General features: G+C 34.4%; 1 protein-coding gene across 3 annotated transcripts in view; it reads right to left on the minus strand.

Annotated features, from left to right (window-relative positions):
• Positions 1–14,503, minus strand: part of PFKP (phosphofructokinase, platelet) — a 46,986-nt gene that overhangs the window by 15,472 nt on the left and 17,011 nt on the right. For 2 of the 3 annotated variants that reach the window (XM_010585500.1, XM_010585492.1), the window contains exons 4-16: positions 13,212–13,401; positions 10,523–10,688; positions 9,746–9,790; positions 9,537–9,645; positions 9,000–9,095; positions 7,441–7,533; positions 6,974–7,099; positions 6,342–6,406; positions 5,574–5,643; positions 2,670–2,816; positions 1,737–1,807; positions 1,176–1,263; positions 112–264 (exon numbers count right to left, since the gene is read on the minus strand). In XM_010585500.1, the coding sequence (XP_010583802.1) occupies positions 112–264; positions 1,176–1,263; positions 1,737–1,807; positions 2,670–2,816; positions 5,574–5,643; positions 6,342–6,406; positions 6,974–7,099; positions 7,441–7,533; positions 9,000–9,095; positions 9,537–9,645; positions 9,746–9,790; positions 10,523–10,688; positions 13,212–13,401 (1,419 nt within the window). The remainder of the gene's footprint in view (positions 1–111; positions 265–1,175; positions 1,264–1,736; positions 1,808–2,669; positions 2,817–5,573; positions 5,644–6,341; positions 6,407–6,973; positions 7,100–7,440; positions 7,534–8,999; positions 9,096–9,536; positions 9,646–9,745; positions 9,791–10,522; positions 10,689–13,211; positions 13,402–14,503) is intronic. The other variant, XM_010585508.1, reaches the window with a different exon arrangement.

A 14,503-nucleotide genomic window follows, 5' to 3' on the forward strand; every position in this document is an offset into this window, starting at 1 on the left:
CTGTATCATTTTCCAAAGTTCTGGTCTATAAAAATATCCAGTTCTAGCCAATTTAGTCAGTTTAAACCAGAACTGCTTTGTTAGTAAGCGCACACACCAGAATAGACTTACATCAGTTATAGTGTTCAGAGCAGTATCTGCACCAATGCTGAAATCTGAACCCGGTACATTGTTGGATACAGTTGCAGGAACCATAACCATTGGAACACAGAATTCGTCATATTTCTCTCGGGCAGCTGACAATTCCAGAAGTCCGAGGTACGCCTGTTGGGCACAGGCATTGGGTGAAAAATTAGGATGAATAAAATAAGGGCAAAGTTGGAGTGATAAAACGGAGGGGCCACAGGGGGAGCCATTTCTACCACAGCACACTTCAGCAAGTCAAAGTATTAAGGAACCACTAAAATCTAACACACAAAAAAAGAAAGCATTAAAAACAGGTATACATTTGAAAACACAATAAATAGAACAGTCATTTTCAAGGGGATATATAATTTAGACACAACAAAGTGCTTTGTACAACAAAAACATACTGCAAACTAGTTCCCCAATCTTTCTGAACTAGGGCCATGCCTAACAGGTTGGTAAAATTGGATGATTCTTTCATTATCAAGAAGCAATAAGCATGCTCTTCTTTGGGAAGAGTTAGCAAAATACTTTCCTGAATCAAGATTTCAAAAATTTATTGTTTTGGTAAAATGAAATGAACATGAAATACAGAAAAAAAAGAAAATACTTCTCTAAATCAATTACGGATTTTGAAATGCACTATGTGAGAAAGAGTGGCTTCAGTAAGGGACTAACAGTGCAATTACCACTAAAGGTTAAGAACTTCTGGAAGTATGTTCTAAGTATTGATACAGTATAGACTGGAACTTGCACTACTGAGATCATTAATTATTTTTTTTAAATACAAAAATACTATCATGCTATCTCACCTTATTTATCCATTTAGCACATCCTATTTTGCAGTTACGAGTCACTGTCTTGAATGTCAGCTTTCCACAGAATCGGTGATTGACAATACTTCTGATCCTAAACACTACTTACGTTGTGTATCAAATATAGTTGTAACCAAATGCACTTTGCATGAAGATTGGGTAAAAATTAAAATGGACTATTCGTTTTGTTAGAAATTCTACTCTACTTAGATATAATTAGACATTTTAGTGTACCTCAAATCCACCAATAACCATAAGGGCATTAATGTTGTTAGTGCGCATCTGGTCAGCGATCTTCTCCAAATATTTTGCAGGAAGAGTACTAAAAATCATTAAACCAAAAGAAAGATGAAAAAAATTTATAGAGTCTGCAGCAATAAAAACCAATTACTAAGCTGAAACAGTAAACCAAGCAGGCAATGCAATATTTTTCATTTTACATTTTTATCCATACAAATAATTCTTCCTGACATCCATTAAGGAATCATGTCAACTGTAAAGAAACTACAGGTTTGCAATTGTTTTAAGTGTAAGGACCCCAGGAAATTTTTAAGTTGAGGTCCCAACTCCCATGTTCATTCTCTCTTCAGATATGGTACAGTACTATAAAGATATCCAAGTTGGAACATAACAATAAAAAAAAAAAACAAAACAAAACAGAAAAAAACCAAACCACAACATAAAATTGAGGACTTAAAACACTCTGTGGAAGGAAAAGAGCATGGAATCATACACCGGTTATATGAAATACTAGAATTCATCTCATCATATCAATTGTCAAAATATTGATGTTACCGTTTTGTACCAAGAATTGATCCTCCTTGACCAGTCCAGCCTCCGACATCTCCCCAGCTGATTTCCTTTATCTTTGAATAAAAGTAAAAATGGAGATCCTGTTAAGTAATTATCCAATTACTTCTCTTGACATGCAGCAAACACCAGGTACTACTTAATGTAAAGTTGTTGAAACAAGTTGTTGGGCACTGACAGCACCAAAAATGAAGTTGGCAAAGAAAGAAAATAGCATCATCAAGACATTAACTTAATTTCTCTTGAATTCTTACCAATCCCTTTCCATTCTATTTGTTCTTTCTTCCTCCAGACCATGATCAACTCTGCCTCTTTGTTTCATATAATGATCCTATTTTCACATCCTTTCCTACTGAATGTGAAACAAAAATCTAAATCTAGGTCTTTGAAGCTAGTTTGGGGACCTAAGGCTCCAGCTAGGCATAGAAATCATAACTTTGTATCCAGTTTCTCCTCAGTATACCAACTGATCCTTAACATTTAAAACAGGGGAACAGACAAATCTAACTCCCCTGGGGATAAGCTTCCTCCCTCAACAAGCACCACTGCAAAGTTTCTTATAGCAAAGAAACACAGATGCAACAACTCATGACACAGAATCAACGATTCTTCTGTTATTCTGTGGAAAATCTATCATATGCTAAACATCAACCAAAATTTGAAGGTAGGATTCATCTGGACTAATTTTGTAGCTCTGCAGCATGTGATTACCAATACTTAAGATAAATGATTCTATAGACTTGAATAGTTGAGGAATACAGTAACAATTTGGGTTTTATATATCTTTATGAAATAAAAAAGGTTACAGAATCAGTTCCCACACAGTTATGACAGAACATACCTTCTAAGAACATAAACAAAGGTGGTGGTGTGGGAAGGGGTACATACTACTATGTAATGCACATATTTAATACTGACCTTCCCTCTAGCAAAACCTTCAAATCCATCAATGACAGCAAACATTTTATGGCCTTCAGTTATGCCAACTCTCACTGCAGCCCTCACTGCAGCATTCATTCCAGCTGCAGGGGCACCAACATTTAAAACTGCCACATTAAAATTAGTCTGCAAGAGAAAAATAGTATTTAATAAGCACTTTAATTTCTACACCATGGTTAATTTTTCCATCATACACAGTTGCTAAATGTTGGAATGTAGGAAAGGAATTTCAAAGCCCCTAAAACCATCCAAAATTTGAAGTTAACTAGAAGGTGCATAAACGTATTTCCCCATTTGCAGAACATCACATATAAACAGTTTAAAAAAGAATGTTTGTTTTTAAATAAGACTTTATCACATTTTTATGTGGTTTTCAGATTAAGTTATTCAGGTTTTTATATTATAGCTCAGCTAGGTTCCAGAAACATAAAATATCTTGCGTTACTCAACCAGTTTCATGTTATCAAAGTAGTATTTTGCAAAACCACCCAGAATAGCCAAGAAAAGAATAGGAAGCAATTCTAGCACATAGCAGTTAGGTGTATATCTTAAGTATCACGTAAAGTGAAACAGATGACAACTTTTAATTTAAAGTATTGTCCAGGTTTTTAGAGCAGCTGACAATATAGTAGTAAACAGGAGCACTCAGCATCTTTCTCAATACCATACATTTTTCAGATTATGGCAGTTTTTAAAGCATTTCTGAATGACTCAAAGTAACTGTGCTTATATACAGTGTCTCCCCAAGTTTAATGAGTATCCCAGGTGGGCAACTAATCTACTCAAATGGAAAAGTCTGAGATATCAAATATACTTTTGTAATTTAAACCACAGGCAATGTAAGAGAGAAGGTTCTATTTAAAACATAACATGAAATAATAAGTATTTTGGTATATAATGTGTATTCCATACCTATGCATTTAGTCCCCATTTATATTGCTTTGTTGTCAATTGTACTCTAGATAAAACAACTACATCTAAATGGATGTAAGCATTACAGACTGAACACAAGTGGCCAAAATCACACAATCTAGCTACAAAATACTATTAAAAACTTCTGTCTTGTTACAACAGCCACAACTCTAAAACCACAAGAGTTTTCAAATTAAGAATACTTTCTTCAACTGAATTACTACTTTAAACTGATAAATCCAATATCATTCAGATCATGGATTCTTTCCCAGAGGTAAAAACTTCAATACTTGCATTAAAAAGGAAAATATAATAGAAAAAAATGCACTGTAAGGGTAAACAAAGCAAGAGTGCTACTGTGTGTAGAATGCTAGTAAGCATCTTTGGATTAAATTTTAACTGCAGAGCATGAAATGCAGATCTTCTGTTCATGAAGTATTCCTTGAAATGGAAAGCTTATTTCCAGATAAGTCACAGGCCACTGTCTTTGATTAAGAAATGGCCAGCTAGTATAACTTGATACAGTTTCACTGACATTAATAAGTGTTGATTTACAACAGATAAAAATATAATCCATTACCAAAAAATTAAGACACTGCATTTTATTAATTTTGTTTTATTTTTACAGCTTCAAAATTAATACTGAGAGCAAAATGTAAGTAAAGAATTAAAACTTTACATGCCTGACCTTTGCTAAAGTTTAACCACTCTGTATGAATTTAGCAAACAGAATTTAAATGATAGCAAACTAAGTGAAATGCAAGAAAATTTGACAGCCTTAGCTTACACACTAAAATTCATCATGCTTTAGGGTCAGCTGGATGACCTTAAATTGCTTATATCTATTAACAAGACAGAAGTGTAACAATTTGGTACTGCGGAAGAGCTAGAGGTTATTAGCTTTATCCTGGAAGATGGGAATACAAGACAAAAAAACCAGAACAGTTGTTAGGTAATGATCATGGAATCTCTTTCAATCAAAAGAAAAAAAAAACCAACCACAAAACAAAACAGAACAAAAAAAAGAGACCCAAAACAGAACACGTATGGTTTCTTTTTTAGCTCTGGCACAATCAAAGGATTGTAGAAAAATGCAAGAGAAACACAAGCAGCAAAATACGTGTGCAGCAACACTGCCGAAGCAGAGCATTCAGTAGGCTCTAGTGACCTGATCAGCTTAACCTCTTCCTCAATTCCTGTGACATGCACATTTCATCCAGTATTTAATTCCCATGCAACCCCTTTTATTGAAGCACAAAGATTTACCTAGTGTGGTCAAATCCAAGCAGTTAATAATTACAAGTGGCCTACATTTCCTTCTAATGCCATCCATCACAAAAAGATATGGCAAAACTATTTTAAAACAAAATACAAAAGCCCAGTGCTAACAGTCCTAAATTTGCATTGGTATATATATATATCTATATAAAACAAACAAACAAGCCCCACAACACCCAAAACAAACAAACATGTGATCTGGCAAAGCAAATGTTGACTATCCACCAAAAAAATCGTGACTTCTTTGATCTCTTGAAGGTCAAACTTCGGTCCTTACTTTTGAAACAAAACCAAAAACAACCAGAATAAAAACCCCACCCTCTTAATCATGATTACATCACCTTTCCTTCTCTCCATGTTAAGGAACAGAGGGCATAACAGTAACTATGAGGACCAGACACTATAGCAATTGGGACCAGACATACATCCAAGAGAGAAAGAAACTGTAGCAGGAAATTTTCTAGTTAGAAAGGTATTTCACTTTTAAAAAAGTTAGTTATTATTAGAATAAAGTTGTGTGTTGCATGCATCTTTCTGCCATTATAATATTTAACTGATTTTATAAAATATCCTATGACATAGGTTTGAAGAGAGTATTAAGGCAGGATGAGGGGGAGAAAAGAAGATAAATACTATTTGTTAAGATACCTCAAAAGCAGACATGCATTGCACACTCAAAAAAACCCCCTTTACCTTTGGAAGCTCGGCATCTGGTTTTTTGTGCGACAGTAATTTGTAGGTGTTAAGGTTGTTTTCAAAGCTCCTAAATAAATAAGTAAATAAGTAAAATAGTAAACTTTTCAACTTATTTTAAAGAAACACTTGAATTTTTCAGAAACTTTCAAAAACAGGTATGCAATATTAGCACCAAAGTTATTACAAATAAAAAACGCAATAAAAAATGGAAAAGAGAGAACACTGGAAAATACTCAATCCCTTAAGATAATAGAAAATATAAAATAACGATATAGCTGGCAAGTTAGTTTTACAGATCATGGATAAAGCATTTTATTATCAAGTGACTTGAAACAGAAAATGCTCTGTTGACAAATAAGAGGGCCGAATGTCTCCCTCCAACATTACTGTTGGAAAACTACCAGCTACTTATAAACAAAGTCACGGGATTGGCCTCAAAATCTTGAATAAACAAACATATGGTTGCTACCAGTCAGCTCATACAACACAGCAGCTTTTTCTTTGTGAATAGGTAGCCTAGTAGTGCCCATCACTATTCTGACACAGTACTGAATTACAGTTTTCTTTGTTTTGCATGTTTTTATGCAGATAAGAATTTCAATTATTCTACTTAAGCAACTCTTCTTCTGTCTCCTCTATTATTCTCAAATACACAAAAACATATGGATATTAAATTATCTAAAATAAAATGTCAAGTGCCAGCAGAATAGCAAAGCAATTCAGCTTTCCTAGAGTAAAAAAATTGATACAAGTTATTGGCCATACCTTCCACGAAGCCTCACAGCCTCAACAAATCTTCCCTCATCCATGGCTTTCTGGACTTCTTGAGTCTTGAAAAAACAAGTTGATTACTCAATATGTTTAAAAAACACAGGAAATTGATTATCTAATGTATTCCAGTAAATAGATCATTCTGAAATAGCTTTCCAAAGTGAAAAAAGAAATTTTGACATTTCATTAATTTATGAGCTACCTCTTATCATAGCATAAATTACAGTGGACAGGGGAAGAACAAAGTAGAAACAGACAACTAAAACCTTCTGGGGGGAGGGAAAGATGTATCTGGCTTCCCTCCTGCCCCATTTAAGCTGAACCAAAACCTGACTCGTGTATGATGTGTAATAGATGCAAGCATCTGACGAATTTGTTGTAGCAATAAAAAGAGAAGATCTGAGATGAAATTTTAAAACAAATTAAAAATATATATTTTTCTTGTTTGTTGATAGTTCGCGAAAAAGTAATACATAGAAAACACACATGAAATTAATTATTCCCAAATGTGGGAAAGTGCTGCACACATTCCCATCAGTGTTTTAATGACAACAGACAATTATTGTACACAGTGGTCTGTTGTAGTTAATGAATTACTATAAATTGGCTTTTTGCCAGAAACTCACCATCTGCACACACTCCATCAAAGGCAGACGGACAGCCTGGTTTCCAGAAAGGGACACAACACAGGCAGGAGTAGCTGGAGTAGCTTCTAAAAGGGCAAGCACAGCTTCCACACCCATACGACTTGCCTGAAAATAGGTAATGTTTGAATGTTCAAGCAAGCACATAAAAGCACAAGGATTCCAGTCACAGAAATGGTCACAATTTCTCTGTAATTCAAGCTGAAACCAATTATTCCTTGGTACGTGAAAATGTTGCAGGCTGTTTAATACCCTTAAGTATGGGTAATTGTTCTTGCAGCTTTCCTTTTTAATCCTAATATAGATTCCTTTACATGAAGTGCTTCACTATTCTGAATTTGAGCTATTCAGACAGTTAATGTGAGATAATAGTTGAAATCCCCCAAATATATAATCAAAATGTAGTTGTACTATGTAGTGCCATGAGTAATTATTTTAGGTTCACTCACCAAAATTCTGTCAAAAGCTGAAGGGGTTCCACCTCTTTGCACATGACCCAAGATAGTTACCCGGGTGTCAAAACCGAGCCGCTGAACCACAAGCTACAAAGAATTTCAAAATTTTATTTACCTTTTTTTTTTATCATCATCATTTCTTTATCAGCATTATTTTATATATGCATGTGTTAGCATTACTCTGCTTTATGTGCTACTGGAATAATTCCATGTACGCTATGCATTAGTATGTCAACAGTAATGAAAATACTATAAAAGTTAAGCCAGTCTTTAGTTTATTCCTAACCTAGAACTAAACTCCACGTTCCTAATCTAAAGGAGCATTTTATTTAATAATGGCAAAACAGCGGCTTAGATTGCAATGCTTTAGCTACAGTTACAATGGCTTCATTATGCACAGTCCCCAGTCTTATAAAAAACAGATCTAAATATTATAATTAGAATACCTGAAAGAAGTTCAGTTAGTGTTTTATTCAGCCCACATTTCACCTACATGCAAGATTACACATCCCAAAAGATTGTGAGTAAAACTTTAGTGAAGATTACTTTTAACCTTAATTGACAAGGCTTTTACAACTTGCAGTAAAAATTATAGCAATAAAACTATTTCATTCAGTCAGGCTTTCTTTCCATTTCCTATTACGTACCAAATCTGAAGTCACAGAAAGACATGTTTTATTAATATATCTTCAGTGAGCATGTAAGGTTAGGAATAAGTAATGGATACCATAAAGTAGAAAAAAAATTTAGAAGTTACTTACAAAATCTTCTATCCCTGGTATTTATAGTTTTTGAATGTTTTAACTGGCTGAAACTTGTAGCAAGCAAGTAGTGTTTCTTCCATAAAAGCATAATAGCTATCTGCAGCATGTATACTTAACACCGCTTGGTGCTAAATTTTACTTTGTAAAACTGCAATTCTGAATTAAGAGTCAAAGATTACTCTCAAACTGACACCTATGGAAAACAAAACTTCATAGTCGCAGGACAGATAAGCCCCAGGTAAAGTCAAAGTGTCTTAGCTCTGTCCTGCCAATGACTATTTTTCAGCTTCTTTTCTAACAGGACCCTTTCCAAGAAAAGCAGAATAATTTCAGCTCAAAAGTTTTTCTTGATCTTAGACATCAATGAAATTTTTGGCAAAGCAATCATTTAGAAAAAAGTGGCAAGACTTTGTCCCAAGTAGACAGTATTATTTCACTATGAAACAGACCATTATTAAAATTTTACAAGAAATATAAGGTAGAACAGGATTATCATCATTGATTTGAGCTGATTTCAGACTCTATCAATTAAGGCACCTATGAAGTAGGTGCTTTGGACTGTTATCTTCTATTACAAGGAAAAAAGGTTCTAATTAAGTCACTGAAATAATTCCCCCTTAAGTGGACTATGGATTTAGACAATAAAGCACAAATATAAAACGCAACCAACAAACTGTGTGATAAACTACTTTACAGGAACAGATTCATTTTACAGGAATGTTATTGTTAGTAACAAGCCCCATCTTAAGAAAAAAACAGCAAGTGTGTCATAGGGATGTTGACACTTACGTCCTTAACCTTCTCTGATGTTATAGGTTTGTTGTGGCAGTCAATAGCTCCTTCAGCTACAATAATAATATTCAACCTTTTCTTTCGTGCACGATTCTACAATAAAAATAAAAGCACATCCATATAATGAAGAAAAAGAAAAAATTTACAGCACAATTTTATAATCAATTGCTATACATTAAGCTGCTAGGATTTGAGGGAATATTTTTTATACTTGATCACTTCAGAGTTCTCACACATTTTATCTTCCTACAGGTCTTCTCATGGATGAAATTAAATGTCTTATAACAAATTAACAAGGAGAGGTACACACACTGCTTGTATAGGAACAGTTTTATGTAATCACTAGAGTAGGTCATAATAATTCTTCAAAACAATCACAGAATGCAGGAAAAAAGCTGTTTTAAGATCAAATAGCACTATCTGTGACACCAGAAGCAAAGACTTGCTGAAAGCCCTGATCATGTTTTTAAATCACTGTTTTCAGACAAACATCTGCAAAGACTTCAGAGAATCCAAAACACAGTAATAGATTACCTCTGAAAGCTTAACACACATTGAATCTTCCCATCCTTCTTCTGGTGGGTATTCAGGAATAAAAACCCAATCTGCACCACAGGCTAAGGCACTAACAAGAGCTAGATACCTAATAAACATAACAAATGATTAGACATTTATGGTTCAGATTTCCTGATCTTTCATAATTACATCTGTATGAGACACAAACTGCAGAAGACAATACATACCCACAGTGTCTCCCCATAACCTCCAGAACGAATGTCCTCTGATGGCTGTAAAAATCAGAAAACAACTGTAATATTGCAACTCAAAAATCCAGTCCAAATTCTTGAAATCAGAACCTGATATCAGGAAATAGCCTGTGTTTACCATGCTTACCAAACAAAGAATTCATTAGCAAAATGAAGGCTGTAGTAAACAATGTATTTAAAATTACGTATCTTCCAACGCATAATTCATTTTCACTACTACTTTCATCTAAAACATGTAAGGGCAGTTAGGAGAGAGGAGGTGAACATTTACTAGAAATGTAAGTGATGCAGAGCCATAGTTAAGAACTGTAATGATATAGCTGTATTAAAAAAAATAATCATTTAATTGCTTACATTTTACCTAGGGAAAGCTTATATACAAGCAGATGCTACTTCGTACTATTCAGGGTATGTCTGGATCCTCTCTAGAACAGTATGTCTGGGAAAGACTAAAAACAAAAAAACAAAGCCTGCCCCTAAGGCTGATGCAGCCTCTACAATCAGATGCTTGAAGTCCTGCCATGACAGGAATGATGGAAAAGCAATTACTAAGAAAAAAAGAAACCGAGACACTTGAAAGATGCAGCCAAAAAGAGCTTTTATTCCCACTCTAGAAATTACAAATACCAGTTACCTAACTTCTATTTAAAATTAACGTATATCCTCCACTATTGTATGGCAATAGAAAACTTAAGATCTGAAGCATAAACAACTGTATATTTGTTATAGTTTTCTATAATATGCACAATTTACCTTTGAGCAGTAGTCATGATGGCATCCACAACTTCAATGATTCTGTGCAAGGCTGAGTCAGTGCCTATGGTCATATCAGTGCCACAGAAGTCATTGTCTATGGATCCAACCATTCCCACAATGTTAAGGTAAGCATATTTCTTAACAGCCTCTTCATCAATCTTTCCTGTAAAGAAGTAACCAGAGAAAGACCTGTAAGATTTTTTTTTTCTTTTTAAACATTTTAGACATATTGCTTGGGTGCTCTACTTTTGTAAATTAAATGTATCCAAACATTAAATTATGTTTAGATATTTTAGGTAACAAGGTTAGTCAAAACTACAAACAAAAGCCAAACAACCAAACAAAAGAATCCTGCATAGAACTCCTTACAGTAAGGAGGGAAACAAGAGCTTTTCAGTCCATTTCAAAGTGTCAACAGATCATCATGTTTTGTAACCAGCCTTAAAATTGATGGTTTGGATTTAAACAATAGCATTCAAATTGTAGTCTTAGTGTATGACGTGCAATGAAGAAGTAAAAGGATGCAACTGGATGTGATTATGGGCATATGTAAACAATCAAAAACCAGCATTAAACTTTTGAAGACTTCTCTTCTGCAACACTGAAAGGCTCTGATTTCATGATTAATAAGCAAATACAATGGAAAAGCTCCTATTCTAAGTCTTAGTCTGTGTCTCCCAAGACATCAGTGAAAATGCTGAATCATCCAAGAGTTCTAAAGGATCTCAAGGATGAAATACCATAGCTGCTTAAGTGCTTAAAACTACCTTAGTATCTGTGGATGGGATGGTAGTAAATACAATGCCAAATTTTTAATATGGGATTCAAGAACTATATATCAGTGTGTTTAATGTCCATACTAGAGATAATAGTAGACAACACAATAAAAAATATAACTAATATCCATAAAGATAAATACACCACTCTGAAGAAGAATCAAAATGTTTTCTGTGAATGTATACCATGCATTACAAACCTTTCCTAGAGTTCCAAAGGTGACTTAATAATCACATGAATAACGGATATCTGGTTGACATTTTCTACTTAGATTTCCAAAAAGCCATTGACAAGGTCTGTCGCCAAAGGATTTTGAGGAAACTAAGTAGCCACAGCATAAGAGAGAAGGCTTTTGCATAGAATAAATAATGTGAAACAGAGAGTAAAAAATAAGAAACAGAGGGCAGTAGTAAATGCAAGTTCTTGTATCTGAGGAAGGTAACCAATGGAGTTCTACAGGGATCTGCATTGTTCAACATACTCAGCAATAACCTAGAAAAGGGAATCAGCAGTAAGGTGCCGAAGTTTACTGATCAAACTGAATTACTTGGGTTCTAAAGGTATGGAGTGTCTGAGAAGAAATGAAGATGACTAGCAAGACACAGTGAGCAGTAAAGTATCAGATGGAATTCATTGTAGATAAATGTAAATTAATACACATGAAAAGTGTACCCTAACATCACAAATAAAATAATGGTATTTTCAGCATAGTAATAATATAATGCTGTTTTCATTAATAAATCAGCTTCAATGCTCAATAGCAATCAAAAAAATCAAAATATTAGAAAATATTAGGAAAAGAATAGAGAACAAAACAAAGATCATTATACTACTGTGTAGATCCATGGTTTGCCCTCATCTTGAATACTGGGTGCAGTTGTGGTCCTCCCCACCTCAAAAAGGACATGGTAGAACTGGAAAAGGTTCAGAGAAGGGCAACAAAGATGATCAAAGGTATAGAACTTACATATAAGGAACAACTAAGCAAACTAGGACTCTTCCATCTAGAAAAAGAGATGATGAAGGGAAAATAAGACAGCTGTAAAATCTCAAGTGGCATGCAGAGAGGAAGCAGGATTGATCATTCACTGTTTGTTCTAACACAAAAATTATAGGACATCAAATGATACTAGAAGCCAGCAGGATCAAAATTAACAGAAGATTCTTCACAATCTTCATCATTCAGTGAAGCTGTAGAACTCCTTGCTATACAATGTTTTCAGCAAAAATCTGTATGCTTTCAAGGAGACTGTATACATTCATGGAAGAGAAATTCATTAAGGACTGCTTAACAGCATCTGGTTCAGGAAGCCTGAAGACAGAAATGGATGGAACCTATCAGAGTATTTCTGTATTATGAATAAAATATAGCATCAACACAGCATTATTTAGGCTTGTTCTGTTCTTTTACTCTTCCCTATACATTCTCTTGAATGCTATCAAAGACAACTACTGGGCTGGATGCACTTTTAGCAACAGCCACTTAATGTTCTGATCTTGAACAGTGACATAGAGGCAGGAAAGCATCATGATTTAATAACAACCAAGTGTGTAGCTCATTGTAGGGAAGGAATTATCATCTTAGTATGGATATGAGGGCAAAGGGCTTTTCAAGTAGAATGGTCAAAGTTCAGACCCTGAAAATGATTCATAATGGGGGAAAAAAGCCACACAGACTGTTGCCCAGTAACTTATTTGGCCTTTCTGAACCTCTATGGTATATAAGAGAGGATGTACAGAAATCAAAACCTGTTACCTTATAAAGAACCATGCAATTTCCTAGAATTTATGCATTTGATTTTTGAACTTAAGAAATATCCTCTGGATATAGTTTGTGTATGTATAGTTAGGGTACATAGCTTCCCTGGAGATTGGACTAGCAGTTTAAAGGGTCTAAACACAAACTTACCTTTCTGTGCCAGTTCTTCTAGAAGTCCACTCCATTCTTCACGGAACAGATTGGCACCAGTTAAGCTACCATCTCCGCCAATCACACAAAGATTAGTGATTCCTCTCTGAACCAAGTTGTAGGCTGCCTGGAGGCGGCCCTCCCGAGTACGAAAGGATTTGCAGCGTGCACTACCAATAACTGTACCTCCCTAGAAAAAGGAAGTATAACAGTTTTAATTTATAATCCAGTAACTTACTGTATTTTTTTTAAAGACTAATTATTGATGAATGGTTATTTTGTAGTATAACCTCCATCTTTAATTTTACAGTGAGTAAAAAGGAATGAAAAACAAGAATTATCAAACCTGTGGGAAATTATGTTCTCAAGAATAGATACATACACCAGTGAAAAAACACTCAAAAATGACTGATAAAGAGCTACTCTTGATGGAAAATGTTAAATTATTTGGGTTTAATTTCAGTAGCATTCCAACAAATTATCTAATTGTTACTTACATGTGATGACAATAGTAAAAGTGTAAATAGTAAAAACTAAGTAATTAAGTATGTAGATAAATTTGCTTCAAAGCATGATGTTTTTCCCCCTAATGTCATGAAATATATAAACAATAACAGAAAAGATGTATCCCTAAAGCTCAAAATTAGCATTTACCGTCATTCTACTGAATTATGGAAAGAACTGCATCCACATTTAGTGCCTTATAGGTCAGTCTAATGCGAAATTTTCTGGTTTTGTAATTATCGACTGTATTTAGTGATATGATTTAAGGAACTTCCTCCAGAAATAGAAGTCATTATTTTCAAAAAAAGACTGAAGCATCCTGCCACTGAAAGTTGCTGGGCATCTTGCTGAAAACAAGTTATTTACACATCTTCTGTGTTTACGTTGTTCAGTGGCTGAAGAAAAGTCTAATTTTTGCCTTATTTATAGTCACAGTAAAAAGTGACATTAAGATTGCAAAAATTTTTTTTCCCTGCAAACAAATCTGGAGACGATTACCTCACTTTTGCACAAACATTTCCTTCACTTTAATTTATAATTAATCAGTCATGCCAATCTAAATTTGAGCTTCAAATCTGTAGAGGCTGTACTGATATGATTTGCCCTATCAATAGGTGTTTCAGCTCTCAAGCCAGTCCTAGGCACTATTTTACCATTTATGTTGCGATACACAACAGCTGCTAGTGGAAGGAAAAAAAAAACCAAACCGTGGAATAGATGCAGTTCAGCTTTCTCCACAGGCAAAAAAGCAGGAGTGTACACATGGAGATGTTCTAAAAATAACAATC

The sequence above is a fragment of the Haliaeetus leucocephalus genome, unplaced genomic scaffold, assembly GCF_000737465.1.
Source record: "Haliaeetus leucocephalus isolate CR32 unplaced genomic scaffold, Haliaeetus_leucocephalus-4.0 Scaffold0, whole genome shotgun sequence".
In the NCBI taxonomy this organism is placed as follows: Eukaryota; Metazoa; Chordata; class Aves; order Accipitriformes; family Accipitridae; genus Haliaeetus; species Haliaeetus leucocephalus.